Source organism: Carassius gibelio, chromosome A14, assembly GCF_023724105.1.
Source record: "Carassius gibelio isolate Cgi1373 ecotype wild population from Czech Republic chromosome A14, carGib1.2-hapl.c, whole genome shotgun sequence".
NCBI classification, from domain to species: Eukaryota; Metazoa; Chordata; class Actinopteri; order Cypriniformes; family Cyprinidae; genus Carassius; species Carassius gibelio.
In genome coordinates, this window is record NC_068384.1 from 12,719,477 (window position 1) to 12,732,536 (window position 13,060).

The following is a 13,060-nucleotide window of genomic DNA, read 5'->3' on the forward strand; positions in this document are numbered from 1 at the left end:
AAGCCTTTACAAATGTATAATATATATACATACAAAAAGTTAATTTTCACTGCTTCATCCATGGCTTCATCCCCACCTCGGAAACAGTGCACACTCTGCGCATGCGCAGTTCACCGCTTGACCCGGGGAGAAGCAGCGTCGCCATTTTGGATCTGAAGGGGGGCCTGCTGTCACCACGTGAAGGCGAGAAGCCCCAGACAGCGAAGTTCGGGGAGCTACTACGATACGGCAGACAATCCGGCCAGAGGATCGCGGATTCCGATTCATGATCAGAACAAAGTCACGGTGATCAGTACTCAAGAAGAAGACGAAGCATGCCCTCGGTAACTCTGCCGCCGAAGGAGAACGCTCTCTTTAAGAGAATATTGGTAAGTTGGGGAAATATATCTGCAAACGAACGCTGGACTGTTAATAATAGAACGCACGCGTGTGTCAACCCCCCTTCCTATTTTAGCCAGGACCTCTCTCCACTGACCTCAAGAGAATCATACTGAGAGTCTCTGCAAGCTAACAGAGATCATTAATATTGCTTTAATACTCGTAACATGACTATTAGCTCGTGCACGTTCACGTACTTTGAGAGCAGATGAACTTGCCCGACACAGAACGGCTAAAAATCGGTGATTTGATAGCTATGTGGACGAAATAAACATTAAACAATGCTAATCAATGTGTTGTTCGATCGTTTCGTGCAGTAAGTCATGTCAAAACACGGGGTTGAAACGATTAGTCACCGTACAAGTGAACAAGATGAAAGTTGATCCATTTAAAGCAAACCTTACCAAAATAATAGCAGAGTATGAAACATACGAAGGCAGTGTGTCGTTTATAGATTTATTATGCAAGCTTTATTGGAAAAGCACGATTTTAAATACACCGTTATTGTGCATAGACATTTTAATTAGTACCTTGACGCTACCCCTTAAATCTGCTGTCAGATCCTAACTGCAGAAATCACGCACTAACATTAACCATAAGTACATTATATACACATTTGAAAATAGAAACTTTAGTTCATGAATCAGGATTTTTTTAGTCGAGGGAGGGATTGGACAGAAGTGGGTGTAATGCAAGATGAGTCAATTAATATTGATATTAGTTACTTGATATACTGGATATATTGTGTTTAACAGTGTTACTGTTACTGAGATTTAATAATGGTTTGAACCTTAAATTGGTCAACATAGCACAACATTGTAGACACAGTACTGTGTAGCAAATCTGCATTTACCACAGGGTTTTTAATAAGATTAATCCACATAATACAGGTTTAATAGATTAAGAATCAAGTTTACTTTTAAATGGTTAGTTCACCCTAGAATTAAACTTCTCACCCTCCAGGGATCCTAGGTGTGTGTGACTTTCCTCTTTCAGAATAATCTAATCAGAGTTATATTAAAAAAAAATTGTCCTTGCTCTTCCAAGACTTTCAGTGTGGGTAAGTGGAGTTTGTTGTCAACAGTTCAGAAGACGTGAAATAAAGTGTGTGCATCTGTAAAAACGTAAAACATCCCTCACATGGCTCCGGGAGGTGGATAAAGGTTTCCTGTAGCTAATCCATATGTTTTTGTCAGATAAATATCCAGATTTCAAACTTAACAAACACTTTTCTAACATCTTCTGACTGTGGGATGCGGAAGAAGGAAGACGAATGTGTTGCACGCACCTCTGGGAAATGTAGGAGGCAGGTCTCCTCTTGGCTTACTTCAAAATCCTTCAACTTTTTTCTTTACAAATCCTCGTTTTGTGCTTCTATTTCGTGAGTGGCGTTTTGTTTTCTCTCCACGCTCGTCACTAACCATGCAGCGCTTACGAGCTACTACATCCCCTGCATGTCTTCCGGTTCCCCACAGTCAGCAGAAGTGAGACAAAAAGAGTTTAATACGTTTGAAATCTGGATATTTATCTTACAAAAATGCATGGATCCCCTACAGGGGGCCTTTATTCACCTCCCGGAGCTGTGCGAGGGACGTTTTATTAAAGACGTGTGCACTTTATTTCACATACTGTTGAGAAACAAACACCCGCTTAACCCCATTAAAAGGCTTGGAAGAGCAAGGAAAACTTTTAATATAACTCTGATTAGATTATTCTGACAGAGGAAAGTCACACACACCAAGTATGCCTCGAGGGTGAGTAGAAGATGGACAAATTCTCGCTTGAACTTACCCTTTGAGACTCACACAGAAATGAAAAGAGTATGTGCTGTGGGAAACTGACTTGCTTGACAGGTTGGCTGTGACTCAAAACCTGGCTAGCTGTCTGCCTAGACAGCATTTATGTTCATGTTTCTGGGCAGTTCTGCTTTCTACTCTGATGACTACTCTGACAGAGAACAAATAGAAATAGTTTTAAACATCCAGATGATGAACTTTTATTGTCATGAAAATCTTTGTGCTTTAAGTAGTAGTTTTTAGGTTGTAGTGACTCAGCACTCAAGAAACAGCCGCAAATGTTTGTTTTACTTATTGTGAGACAGTCCTGATTTTTGTTATTCCAGAATACAGAGTTAGACAAAAAAGTCATCTGACGATGGTTTATTTGTGTTTTCTAACATGTGTTTTTGTTCTGTCACAGTGAGGGAGCTTGAGTTGCTAGAAGACCTTATTTTGATCTAATTTTCTTAGACTCACACATTACTTTTCAGTCATATTAACAATGCCAACAGCAGAGCTTAAAGAGGTCTGTCCAATAAACATGATTATGCCAGAGGGCATTCCTTCATGTTACTGTTATGTTAATATTTGGCAGACAGCTCTCCTGGGATGTCTAAACTGTTGTGGTGACCCAAGTAGATTGGAATTTTGTAATCAACATCTCACCATCTTAGCCTTTTTTTCTGAGCCTGCCACAGGCGTTTCACCAGCATTGAGAACTACTTTAATAAGAGTTACATGAGGAAAGGCTGGAATACACTACACACAATCTTTCCCCCAATTTACAGTCTGAAGTTGACGATAGTTACTGAAAGTCAGAGCCAGTCTGCCGATTGGGGTTGACAGAAAATCACGGTCTACGGTAGTCAGACTCTTCTTTTTTGCTTCAGACAATGATTCCATTCAGTTGGAGGATATCAGACATGTTTGATATTTTGAGCCGATTTAAGATCACACATTGTTTTCTGTGTGAGTTTGCTGTGATCAGAATGACTTGAAAGCCTGGTAGTGTGTGATCCTCTGTCTTGGTCAGTTTCTCTTTTGTGACTGTTTGCAAAGTCGCTAAGTGTATGGTGCCCAGTATTTTTAAATCTGTTCATATTTTAAAAGTCATTTAGTGTATTCCATCCTTAAGCAGCAGACCTTTAAGGGGAAGCTTGCAACAAAAGATGCATCATAATCTTTTCTGGCATTGATATCTTCATTATCCAGCTCAAGTCTTTGCTGGAGTTCATGAACTCCTTTTGCCTCTGTGTCGTCTTCTACAGAGTGCTGAGGTGCTGAGTTTCCTGATTTTATATTTGGAATCGCGATGTGCCTCACTTATTTCTGTTAGGTTTGAATGTGATTTGAAGTGTTCGGAAGATGTACATTGTTATCCATGCACCTTAACCCTACTTAATTTTGAAAGTGTTATTATAAGCATGCTTTTTCCATTTTATGTCTTGCAGAGATGCTACGAACACAAGCAATACAGAAATGGGCTCAAGTTTTGCAAACAGATCCTGTCCAACCCAAAGTTCGCCGAACATGGAGGTAAGACCTTTCTCAGACATTCACTGCTATAGTTTTTCAACATTTTGACTAATTGAATTTGTTGGGCGCATAATGATCTCTTTTTTCTATCCCACAGAGACCCTTGCAATGAAAGGACTGACTCTGAACTGCTTGGGCCGAAAGGAGGAGGCATATGAGCTAGTGCGACGTGGCTTACGAAATGATCTGAAGAGTCATGTCTGTATCCTTAACACTTTTTCCTCTGTTAGTAGATTCATAAACAGTTTTGTCAAAATAAGCAGTCATTTCTGTGCGCACATTAACACTTGTACTCATTGACTCCCAGTTTAAGGTATTTTTTTACTCCTAATTTCAGATGTCTGTCAACTGTATGGAACAGATAACAATATGCCAATGTTAACAGTAAACAGCAAACATGGCACGCATAATTAACCTCTCACGTGGGAAGCGCTCTGTGAATTTATCATTAGGTGCCATTCACACACAATGCGCTTTTGTGTTGACAAAGATGCAACGCGGGCAGTGGAATAGGAAAAAATGCAGGAAGATGTGAGTTGAACACTTTTAACTTGAGCAACGTGTTTTTAGAAAGCCGTTTAATGCATGAGACATGAGCGTAACAGCCAAACACATTCATTTTTGCATAGAAAAAACAACTGAAAAGCAGTGCAATCAAATGAAAACCTGTAAAGAACTACTACTGTGTGTATAGTATTTAATGTTTGCATCATGGTGACATCAGGCTGAAAGCTACTGTTCATTATTTTTACAGAACATTTATAGTTAATTATAGTCTACTTGTGCTTTACCGTCATACTGCTTAGAAAATCGCAACCGCTTGATAATTGAGACTGTTTTGGTTCCTTGGGGATTAAAAAAACAAGGAGTGAATGGATTTTTATTATTGTAGGGTGTTTGTGTTCACACACTGCCAAGACATTTATATGCAAAAACCATGTAAAAGTGAATTTTGCATCCAATGTCCCTTTTAAATCGCAGCCGAAGATAAAATAGTATGTTTGATTATTAGATTAATAGAAAAACAGTAATTAGATTATTTTCCTGCCAAATCGTACAGCTCTAGGCGCAGTGCTGTTTGTTTCCAGTCCTTAACTCTTCTTCAGGTTGGCACGTGTATGGTTTGCTTCAGCGCTCGGATAAGAAGTACGACGAAGCCATCAAGTGCTACAGGAACGCTCTTAAATGGGACAAAGACAATCTGCAAATCCTCAGAGATCTCTCACTGCTGCAGATCCAAATGAGAGACCTCGAAGGTTACAGAGTAAGTTATTTTGAATGAAAGTGCTTCCATGTGTTAGGAAATAATGTTCCAATGAACAGGCCAGTTAAAATACAGTTCTTATTCCAAATATTAAGTCATACTTTCACTCATTTTTATGGTCATAATATCATTTGTACCATTTTCTCTATCACAGGAGACCAGGTACCAGTTACTGCAGTTGCGGCCGGCTCAAAGAGCGTCCTGGATCGGTTATGCCATCGCGTACCACCTTTTGGAAGATTATGAGATGGCGGCTAAGATCGTGGAGGAGTTCCGCAAAACACAACAGGTATTTTTTGCACTGCTTCTTGTCAGTTGTCATCTACACTGAATTTATTGTTGCAGATAGCTCAGTAGTGGATACCACCAAGGGTTTGTTTTTGGATGCCACTGAGTTTCGTTGTTGATTGTGTTTCAGACATCTCCAGATAAAGTGGATTACGAGTACAGTGAGCTGTTGCTTTATCAGAATCAGCTGTTGAGAGAGGCCGGGTTAAACAAAGAAGCCCTCGATCACCTGACCAACTATGAAAAACAGATCTGTGACAAACTGGCTGTAGAGGAGACACGAGGTGTGTTTTTTTTAATATGCAAACTGGTACATTTGTAGGATAAAATTAGTATATGAATAGCATTTATTTAAAATAGTTATCTTTTGTAAAATTGGTATGCCTGTACTGCCAGTATATTTTCTGCATTGAAATCTTTGTATGGCGTGAACTTGTTTATCATCTGCTGTTGTAGTTTCTTTAAAGCAACATATGTTTATATGTGTGCAGGAGAGCTGCTTCTCAAGCTAGATCGGGCTGGTGAAGCTACGGAGGTCTACCACCGACTGCTGGAGAGAAACCCTGAGAACTGGAGCTATTATCAAGGGCTAGAAAAAGCACTCAAACCAAGTAAATATACATTTATCTGGACACACATCTTGTGTGGCTGAGTTTAATCTCTACTAATCCCTTATTCTGTGTCATGCTGCTTTCAGAGAGTGTCGAGGAGAAGCAGAAAATCTATGAAGATGCCTGGGTTAAGTATCCTAAAGGCCTGGTGCCAAGAAGACTTCCTCTCAACTTCCTCACAGGTCAGCTCCAGTCTTGTCAAATCAATAGAGCTGTTATGCTCTCATAATGTGTCTGTGTATGTGACCGCATTTGGCTCTCGCAGGTGAGAAGTTTAGAGAGTGTTTGGATCGCTTCCTGAGGTTGAACTTCAGCAAAGGATGCCCTCCTGTCTTTACCACTCTGAAATCACTCTACCACCTTAAAGACAAGGTGAGATGGGGCATTTGTGACCAGGAAAGTTTCTTCTGGACTTATACATATAAGAAAAGACACCTCATTTTTATATTATCTCCCTGTCTTCTGCAGGTAGCTATAATTGAGGAATTAGTTGTGGGCTATGAAAAAAGTTTGAGAGCTTGTAAAATGTTCAACCAAAATGGTGAGTACATGTAAAGAGATTTTAATGACATATAGCAGTTCCAGTAATGGTGCCAAAGTTCTCACTGAGGACGTGTGATGCTGAACTTGTAGATGATGGGAAAACAGAGCCGCCCACTACTTTACTGTGGGTTCAGTATTTCCTGGCCCAGCATTTCAACTATATCGGCAAACAGACCCTTGCCCTCGAATACATCAACACAGCCATTGAAAGCACCCCCACCCTCATAGAGCTCTTCCTCATCAAGGCGAAGATATACAAGGTAAACACACTGAGCTCAGGTCATTGAAACATAAAACTAAAACAAAAAAAGATAGACTTGAGAGAACCTGAGTTTATGTTCCATGCCTTGTTCTCTTGAAAGCATGCAGGTAACATCCGTGAAGCAGCTCGCTGGATGGACGAGGCCCAGGCTCTGGACACTGCTGACCGCTTCATCAACTCCAAGTGTGCCAAGTATTTGCTCAAGGCTGGACTTATCAAAGAGGCTGAAGAAATGTGTTCCAAGTTCACACGGGTTAGTATAGCGAAGGTCACACACTTGTGAGAACACACTTAAAGGATTAGTTCACTTCCAAAAATCGTGTCAATTCTACGCGGATCGCAAGCACTGTGATTGGTCTGCTAGAGTGTCAGTCTGAGTGTATCCAATCTTTATCACCTTCAGGAAGGAACTTCTGCGGTAGAGAATCTGAATGAGATGCAGTGCATGTGGTTCCAGACAGAATGTGCTCTGGCCTACAAGTCCTTGGACAAATATGGAGAGGCGCTGAAGAAGTGCCATGAAATTGAGAGGGTAAGTCTTGCAGAATTAGATCAGATGTCTATTTCAACAGTGGCAAACTGACATGGTAAAATATCTCGACGCTAAATCTGTAGGTTAGCACAATGCTAGTTTAGAGTTCAAAGTAGAATGGATTTACCAAACACTGAAATATTCAGACACTTTTTTTGTCCCTCACAGCATTTTGTGGAGATAACGGATGACCAGTTTGACTTCCACACATACTGTATGCGGAAGATGACGTTGCGTTCTTACGTGGATTTGCTCAAACTAGAGGATGTGTTGCGCATGCACCCTTTCTACTTCAAGGCAGCACGTACAGCCATCGACATGTACCTCAGCCTTCATGATAACCCACTCTCCGATGACAACAAGGAGTCGCAGGCTGACAATGGTATTATCATGTATAGAGATGCACCGATTGACCGGCCAGGGACCGGAATCAGCCGATTTTCTGCATTATCGGCCCGGACCGGTAACCGGCCGATCAGTCTCACATCTTGCCGATTCTGAGCCAGTCCATTTTTATGCCACAACTACGCTTACATCCACATGATAATATTTAGTTACCATAGAAGTTTTTAACTGTGAGTGAAGTACAATTTGTAATGCGTGCAGGACCAAAGTAAAACGTGGGGGAACCACAGGGCTCAATTAACGTTTGTCTGGGACAAGTAGTTTTTTTTAAAAGTGGCAAGTGAGAGAAAATTTCACTTGCCTGACAGAATAAACAGTCTGATTATATAACATTAGTAACAAAAAAGTGTTGAAACTTGGCCACCATAAAATTCACGTGAGAATTATTCATATTCCATTCAGTGCGTGTAAACAGCGACTGATAAGGTTTGCTCAGCCTGTCTGAGTGAGAGAGACAGACTTGTGCATTAATCAAAACAAATGAGCGTAATAGCACACACAAAGTAACTCGCATAACATACTGAGCATTTTGCAGTAAAAAAAATATATATATATATTTATGATATAGGTAAACAACATTACACTACAAAATGTTTCCTCGAATATCAGCAGGATTGCAATGTGACATTAATTTCCTACAATAATAGTTAAATAGAATTAAAATTAAGTGAATTACATTTAGACAGAATGTTGATTGTTTTTGCTCTGTTTCACAAACTAAAATAATTACAAATTAAAGCCACAGCAGAACTGTAGTTTCGTTACTGAATGAATCCATGTTTTTGAATGAATTGAGTGAGTCAGTGATTCAGTAACCCATTCATAGAGAGTCATTTGAGTTGTTTTTGAATGAATCAATTGAATGAGTGACTGAATGACTGTCTTATTAAAACTTTGGTCTTTGGCCGCCACCTACTGGTGGTTTGGTTTCTTATTTAAAAGTATCATTGCATTTTTCTTATTGTTAAATTTCTAATTTGCATGTTCAAAAAAAAAATTAAAACATGAATCTTATAACATAATTTATGCATTTGCAATTTTGCAGTGTAAATGCATTCATCACTTCAGATGCAGCTTCTGTGTTTCCTGCAGTGGAAAGATGGAGTATTTTGATACTGATTTTATTTGAATGGTAACAACTCTACAGTTTCTTCTTCTTATTATATATATATATATATATATATATATATATATATATATATATATATATATATATATATATATATATATATATATATATATATATATTAATTGAATCAATGTAAGTATTGATGTAAAAGATGACAAACATTAAATAAGTTATATACAGCAACTCATTTTCTGTTAATTGTTATTTCTGTCCCTTTCCAGTCACAGAGCACTTTATTTTGAGAGTTGTTTAATTTCTGTTACTTAGTATAGATTGGGGGAAATTGTAATGTTTACTCAATTTCTTTTTTTGCTGTCAGTTGTAGTTCAGAAAATTGCAATCAGCAAAAAACGCTATCGGCAGGTCACACTAAAAAAAAATCATCAAAAATCAGAATCGGCCAAGAAAACTGCAATCGGTACATCTCTAGTCATGTATACAAAACACTTCGAAATTTAGAGGTCCATCCTTGATTTTTGGAAAAAAAATGACAGTAAAGTGAGGCGAGTTTTGTTTTCTTAACAATTGTTTAATCTGTAGCCAACCTAACAGACAAGGAGCTGAAGAAATTGCGCAACAAACAGAGACGTGCCCAAAAGAAAGCCCAGTTAGAGGAGGAAAAGAAAAATGCTGAGAAAGAGAAACAGCTAAAGAACCAAAAGAAGAAAAAAGAAGAGGATGAGGAGGAGATTGGAGGACCTAAAGAGGAGCTCATACCAGATAAACTGGCAAAGGTGCATATTGACAAAGCCACATATATTTAGAGGATAAAGTATTTGGATTGTTCGTCTGAATGTGCTTTTTCTATCTGTAGGTTGAGAATCCTCTAGAAGAAGCAGTTAAGTTTCTGACTCCTCTGAAGAACTTAGTAAAGAATAAAATAGAGACACACCTGCTGGCCTTTGAGATCTACCTCAGGAAAGGTGAGCATACTTATGAACTTTAACATACTGATTCATAATGTTTGTGTGATATAAAACTCATAATGTGTGTTTGGGTTTGTAGAGAAGTATCTTTTGATGCTGCAATCGGTGAAGAGAGCTTACTCATTGGACCCTGATCACCCCTGGCTCCACCAGTGCTTAGTGCGATTCTTCAAAGGAGGTACATAAAGTATATCCTAATTTACTTTTCTCACATGGGACAAAAAACATACAAGAACACTAAGATTTGTATCTGTTTTCAGTGTCGGACAGTAAGGACATGCCGAAGGCTGTGCAGACAGTTCTGAAGCAGGAGATCACAAAACTGTTCGGAGAGAGTGACCCCAAGACTTTCAACAAGAACTTCCTGAGCAAACATGCAAACTCAATACCACACAGAGTTGCAGGTACCCACTTTATGATGTTAATGATTTTTTGGAAACTACTATAGACTAGTGGTCGATGATGTATAACCAAGGCCAATATTTGGTATTTTTTCAAATATCAGCATCGGCCAATACGTTTTTCTTTTTGGCCAATGTGTTCGAGCTAGGACTTTTATTTTGATGGTGCTGAGAATGGCCACACACAGCGCTCACATTCTCCCTTTTCATTATTTTTCATTGCTGTTTAACAGCTCTGTCTAAAGCCGGACATACACTGTGCAATCTTCGTTTGATTTTGAACCTAATTTTGGCTCGTGCAACTTGTCAGACATTTGTCACCCCTCGTGAGGGTATCACACAGTTGAAGCAGAGCAGTAAGCTAATTTAATCATTTATTATCCGCACATCAGTTGTGTGGTAATGAGCTATGAAATTACTGCGGGGGAGATGAATTGTAGTAGACATATAAATTTAATAATAAAAGTACCGTAATAATGATAGTAATGGTAATGATTTAATTCAATAATTGCAAATGCCAAATCCTCTCGATATTGATAGCTGATAGGTATGTAATAGTGAACCGCGAGCTGGTTGAAAATCGATTAAAATATGTGATTCAAATCGGTTGAGAGGCTAAACAAAACGCGATTCATGAATTCTTGTCTGAGGGGAACTTTCTGTCTTTAGAAAAGTTTAGATGGTATTTTTACTTTTCATCTTGCCTCTGTATAATGCATATTAAAGTTCATAAGTGCAGCGCTGCTTTGTTTACAGCTGAAACCAAGGAAATGCTTTAAGTGCCACCTTCTGGCAGAGAGTGAATCTGCGTCTCATTCAGCTTATCTGCCTTATTTTTTCATGCAGATATTTTTTATGTTTTTGCTTCAAAATTTGAAATTATACAATGTAACTTCTCATGTTGCATGTATGCAGCATCTTTGTTTGGATCATGATTAAAATGCAGTGGTTGCCTCTATTTTTAATGGAAAGAGAACAGACAAAGCCTTAGTTTGTTTATATCAGGGGATGTCTTTTATTTTTATTTATTTGATTTGGGGCTTGTTTTAAAATTTCAGTTGAGTTTTGTTATTTACAATTACATTATATTGAAATTTTGCCATTTAGCAGACGGTTTCATCCAAATTACTTACAAATGAGGACAAGACCTCAAAAGCGATCAAAACCAACAAAAGAGCAATAATATGCAAGGGCTATATTAGTATATTATTTTAGTGTATTATTTCAGTTTCACAAAGAAAAATGCAGCATTTTGTCTTTGCTTGGAAAAATATGATTATTTTGGTATAAAATATTACCCAAGATATTTAATTACGAGATGAATTTTTTCCACCATTAAAGTATTGTTCATACTTGCAACAGTTAAATCACTGGATGTCACAGTCTCACTGTGCTGTTGTTTGTTTTTTGGTGTTTCCAGTGGGTTCCTGTATCAGACTGTCACTCTTTGGTGATTGTTCAATCACAATGCTGCTCATAAATTTGAACTACACCAATGGCCACTTTTGCTCATGTTACCAGAAATGAATGGCCTTTTTTAGTATGAGTGTGCTGTTTTATTTATTTTTTTAGCTTTTCATTTAGCATCTGCCTTTTTGTTGTATGCAGCTGCTAAGATGATGGTCTTTCTGGACCCCTCCTCTGACGGGACGGCTGCTGAGCTGGCTACCTCTTTGAACGAGTCCCTAACAGGCAGAACCATTCAGGTAATTACACCATAAACAGAACTGCATAAAATTAGTGATATTTCTCATGAAACACATGATGCTAAATATTTCATATTTGTATGTGTGAATATTAGACGTGTACCGAGGTGCTCCAGGCTTTGAGGGATGGCAGTCTGGGTTCGCAGCAGGAGAAAAATCTTGAATCGTACCGTGTGTCTTGCCATGGTATCTATCCCTACGCTTTAGCCTTCATGCCCCCCGGTTACCAGGACAACTCTGCGGTGACCACCAATGGAGACCTGTCCTCCTGCGACCACGAGGAGATGCCCAATGAGATGTGAGCATTTCAGGAAGGGAGCAGGGTGGCCGTTTTATGGCCGTCAGCATTTTGAGACCATACGCCCCACTGAGGTTGAGACTCTACTGCACTAATGAGACCATGGTTACCTTCTGCCTTCACTTCCACTCACAGAAGCAAGTGAGCAATAGGGGAAAAACCCGTTTTACTATTTTTTTTTTCCTTTCTATCTTGTTGTTTTGCTTTTGTCTTTGTTTTTTTTTAAATACGGCCAATGGCATCTCTTATGCTAGAACAGAATAAAGGGTATTAAAGAGAAAGATTGATCAAGATGGTCACAGTGAACTCATTGGGCCTAATTCCTGTTTATCAGACACATGCATCTCGCTTCTCATGTTTTTAAGAGTAATTTATATAAGACAATATTAAAGAGCTGAATAATATCAGGAGGAATAATACTTTTGGTCCTGGTTTTACTTGCGTGGTCGTGTGCCAAACCTGTGGGGCGAACCTTAAGATGCAGATGACGGCACCTGTTGCCAGGTTTCCTTGGAAGGGGAGTTGGGGTGTGGGGGAGTGTGTGGCAGTGAATTAACAGTTCCAGGATCAGCCACCAGGGGGTCGAAACCCTCCATGTCTGCTGGGAGGAGACACTGATGTTCAGCTAATAAGCTGATAACACAGTCGATTGAAAGGTCACCTGGGTTGCCGAGGAGAGGCAGATGTGCATCTCTTTTTTTAATTATTATTATTATTTTTCCCTCTTTCATCCTGTGCTGCCTATTGGTTTTTCAGTGAATTTCTTCAAGGTGGCAGTGGTTTCTGTAGGACCTTTACTGTGACTGTGTTTCTGTTGGGTTTGTTTGCCTTCTTTTTTTTCCTCCCACTCATTGTTTAGGTTCCTCTGCTGGTTTCAAAGTTTTTTTTTTTTGTTTTTTTTTCACCATAATACAAAACTCCATCAAACATACCTCTGTCTGAATTCTGAGAATGTCTCATCATTTGACACTCACACAGTTACAAATAAAACAAAATAACATTA

The 13,060-nt window shown here is 39.0% G+C and overlaps 1 protein-coding gene across 1 annotated transcript; it reads left to right on the forward strand.

Annotated features, from left to right (window-relative positions):
• The first annotated feature begins 91 nt into the window (after nt 1-91).
• On the forward strand, nt 92-13,060 carry LOC128027534 (N-alpha-acetyltransferase 15, NatA auxiliary subunit). The gene is made up of 20 exons (XM_052615235.1): nt 92-368; nt 3,608-3,692; nt 3,790-3,894; nt 4,799-4,956; nt 5,111-5,245; nt 5,375-5,528; nt 5,736-5,855; nt 5,942-6,037; nt 6,121-6,227; nt 6,324-6,396; nt 6,489-6,658; nt 6,761-6,913; nt 7,064-7,192; nt 7,361-7,574; nt 9,267-9,460; nt 9,541-9,649; nt 9,732-9,830; nt 9,913-10,056; nt 11,662-11,759; nt 11,855-13,060. The coding sequence occupies exons 1-20, from the start codon at nt 315-317 to the stop codon at nt 12,059-12,061; spliced, it is 2,604 nt and encodes an 867-aa protein (XP_052471195.1). The 5' UTR covers nt 92-314; the 3' UTR covers nt 12,062-13,060.

What these genes read in the sequence shown, in the direction of transcription:
- LOC128027534 (XM_052615235.1), top strand. Translation starts at nt 315, where the DNA reads ATGCCCTCGGTAACTCTGCCGCCGAAGGAGAACGCTCTCTTTAAGAGA. An exon ending in AGTTCCGCAAAACACAACAG is followed by an intron (nt 5,246 to 5,374) that starts GTATTTTTTGCA and finishes ATTGTGTTTCAG; the next exon opens with ACATCTCCAGATAAAGTGGA. An exon ending in TACCAGATAAACTGGCAAAG is followed by an intron (nt 9,461 to 9,540) that starts GTGCATATTGAC and finishes TTCTATCTGTAG; the next exon opens with GTTGAGAATCCTCTAGAAGA.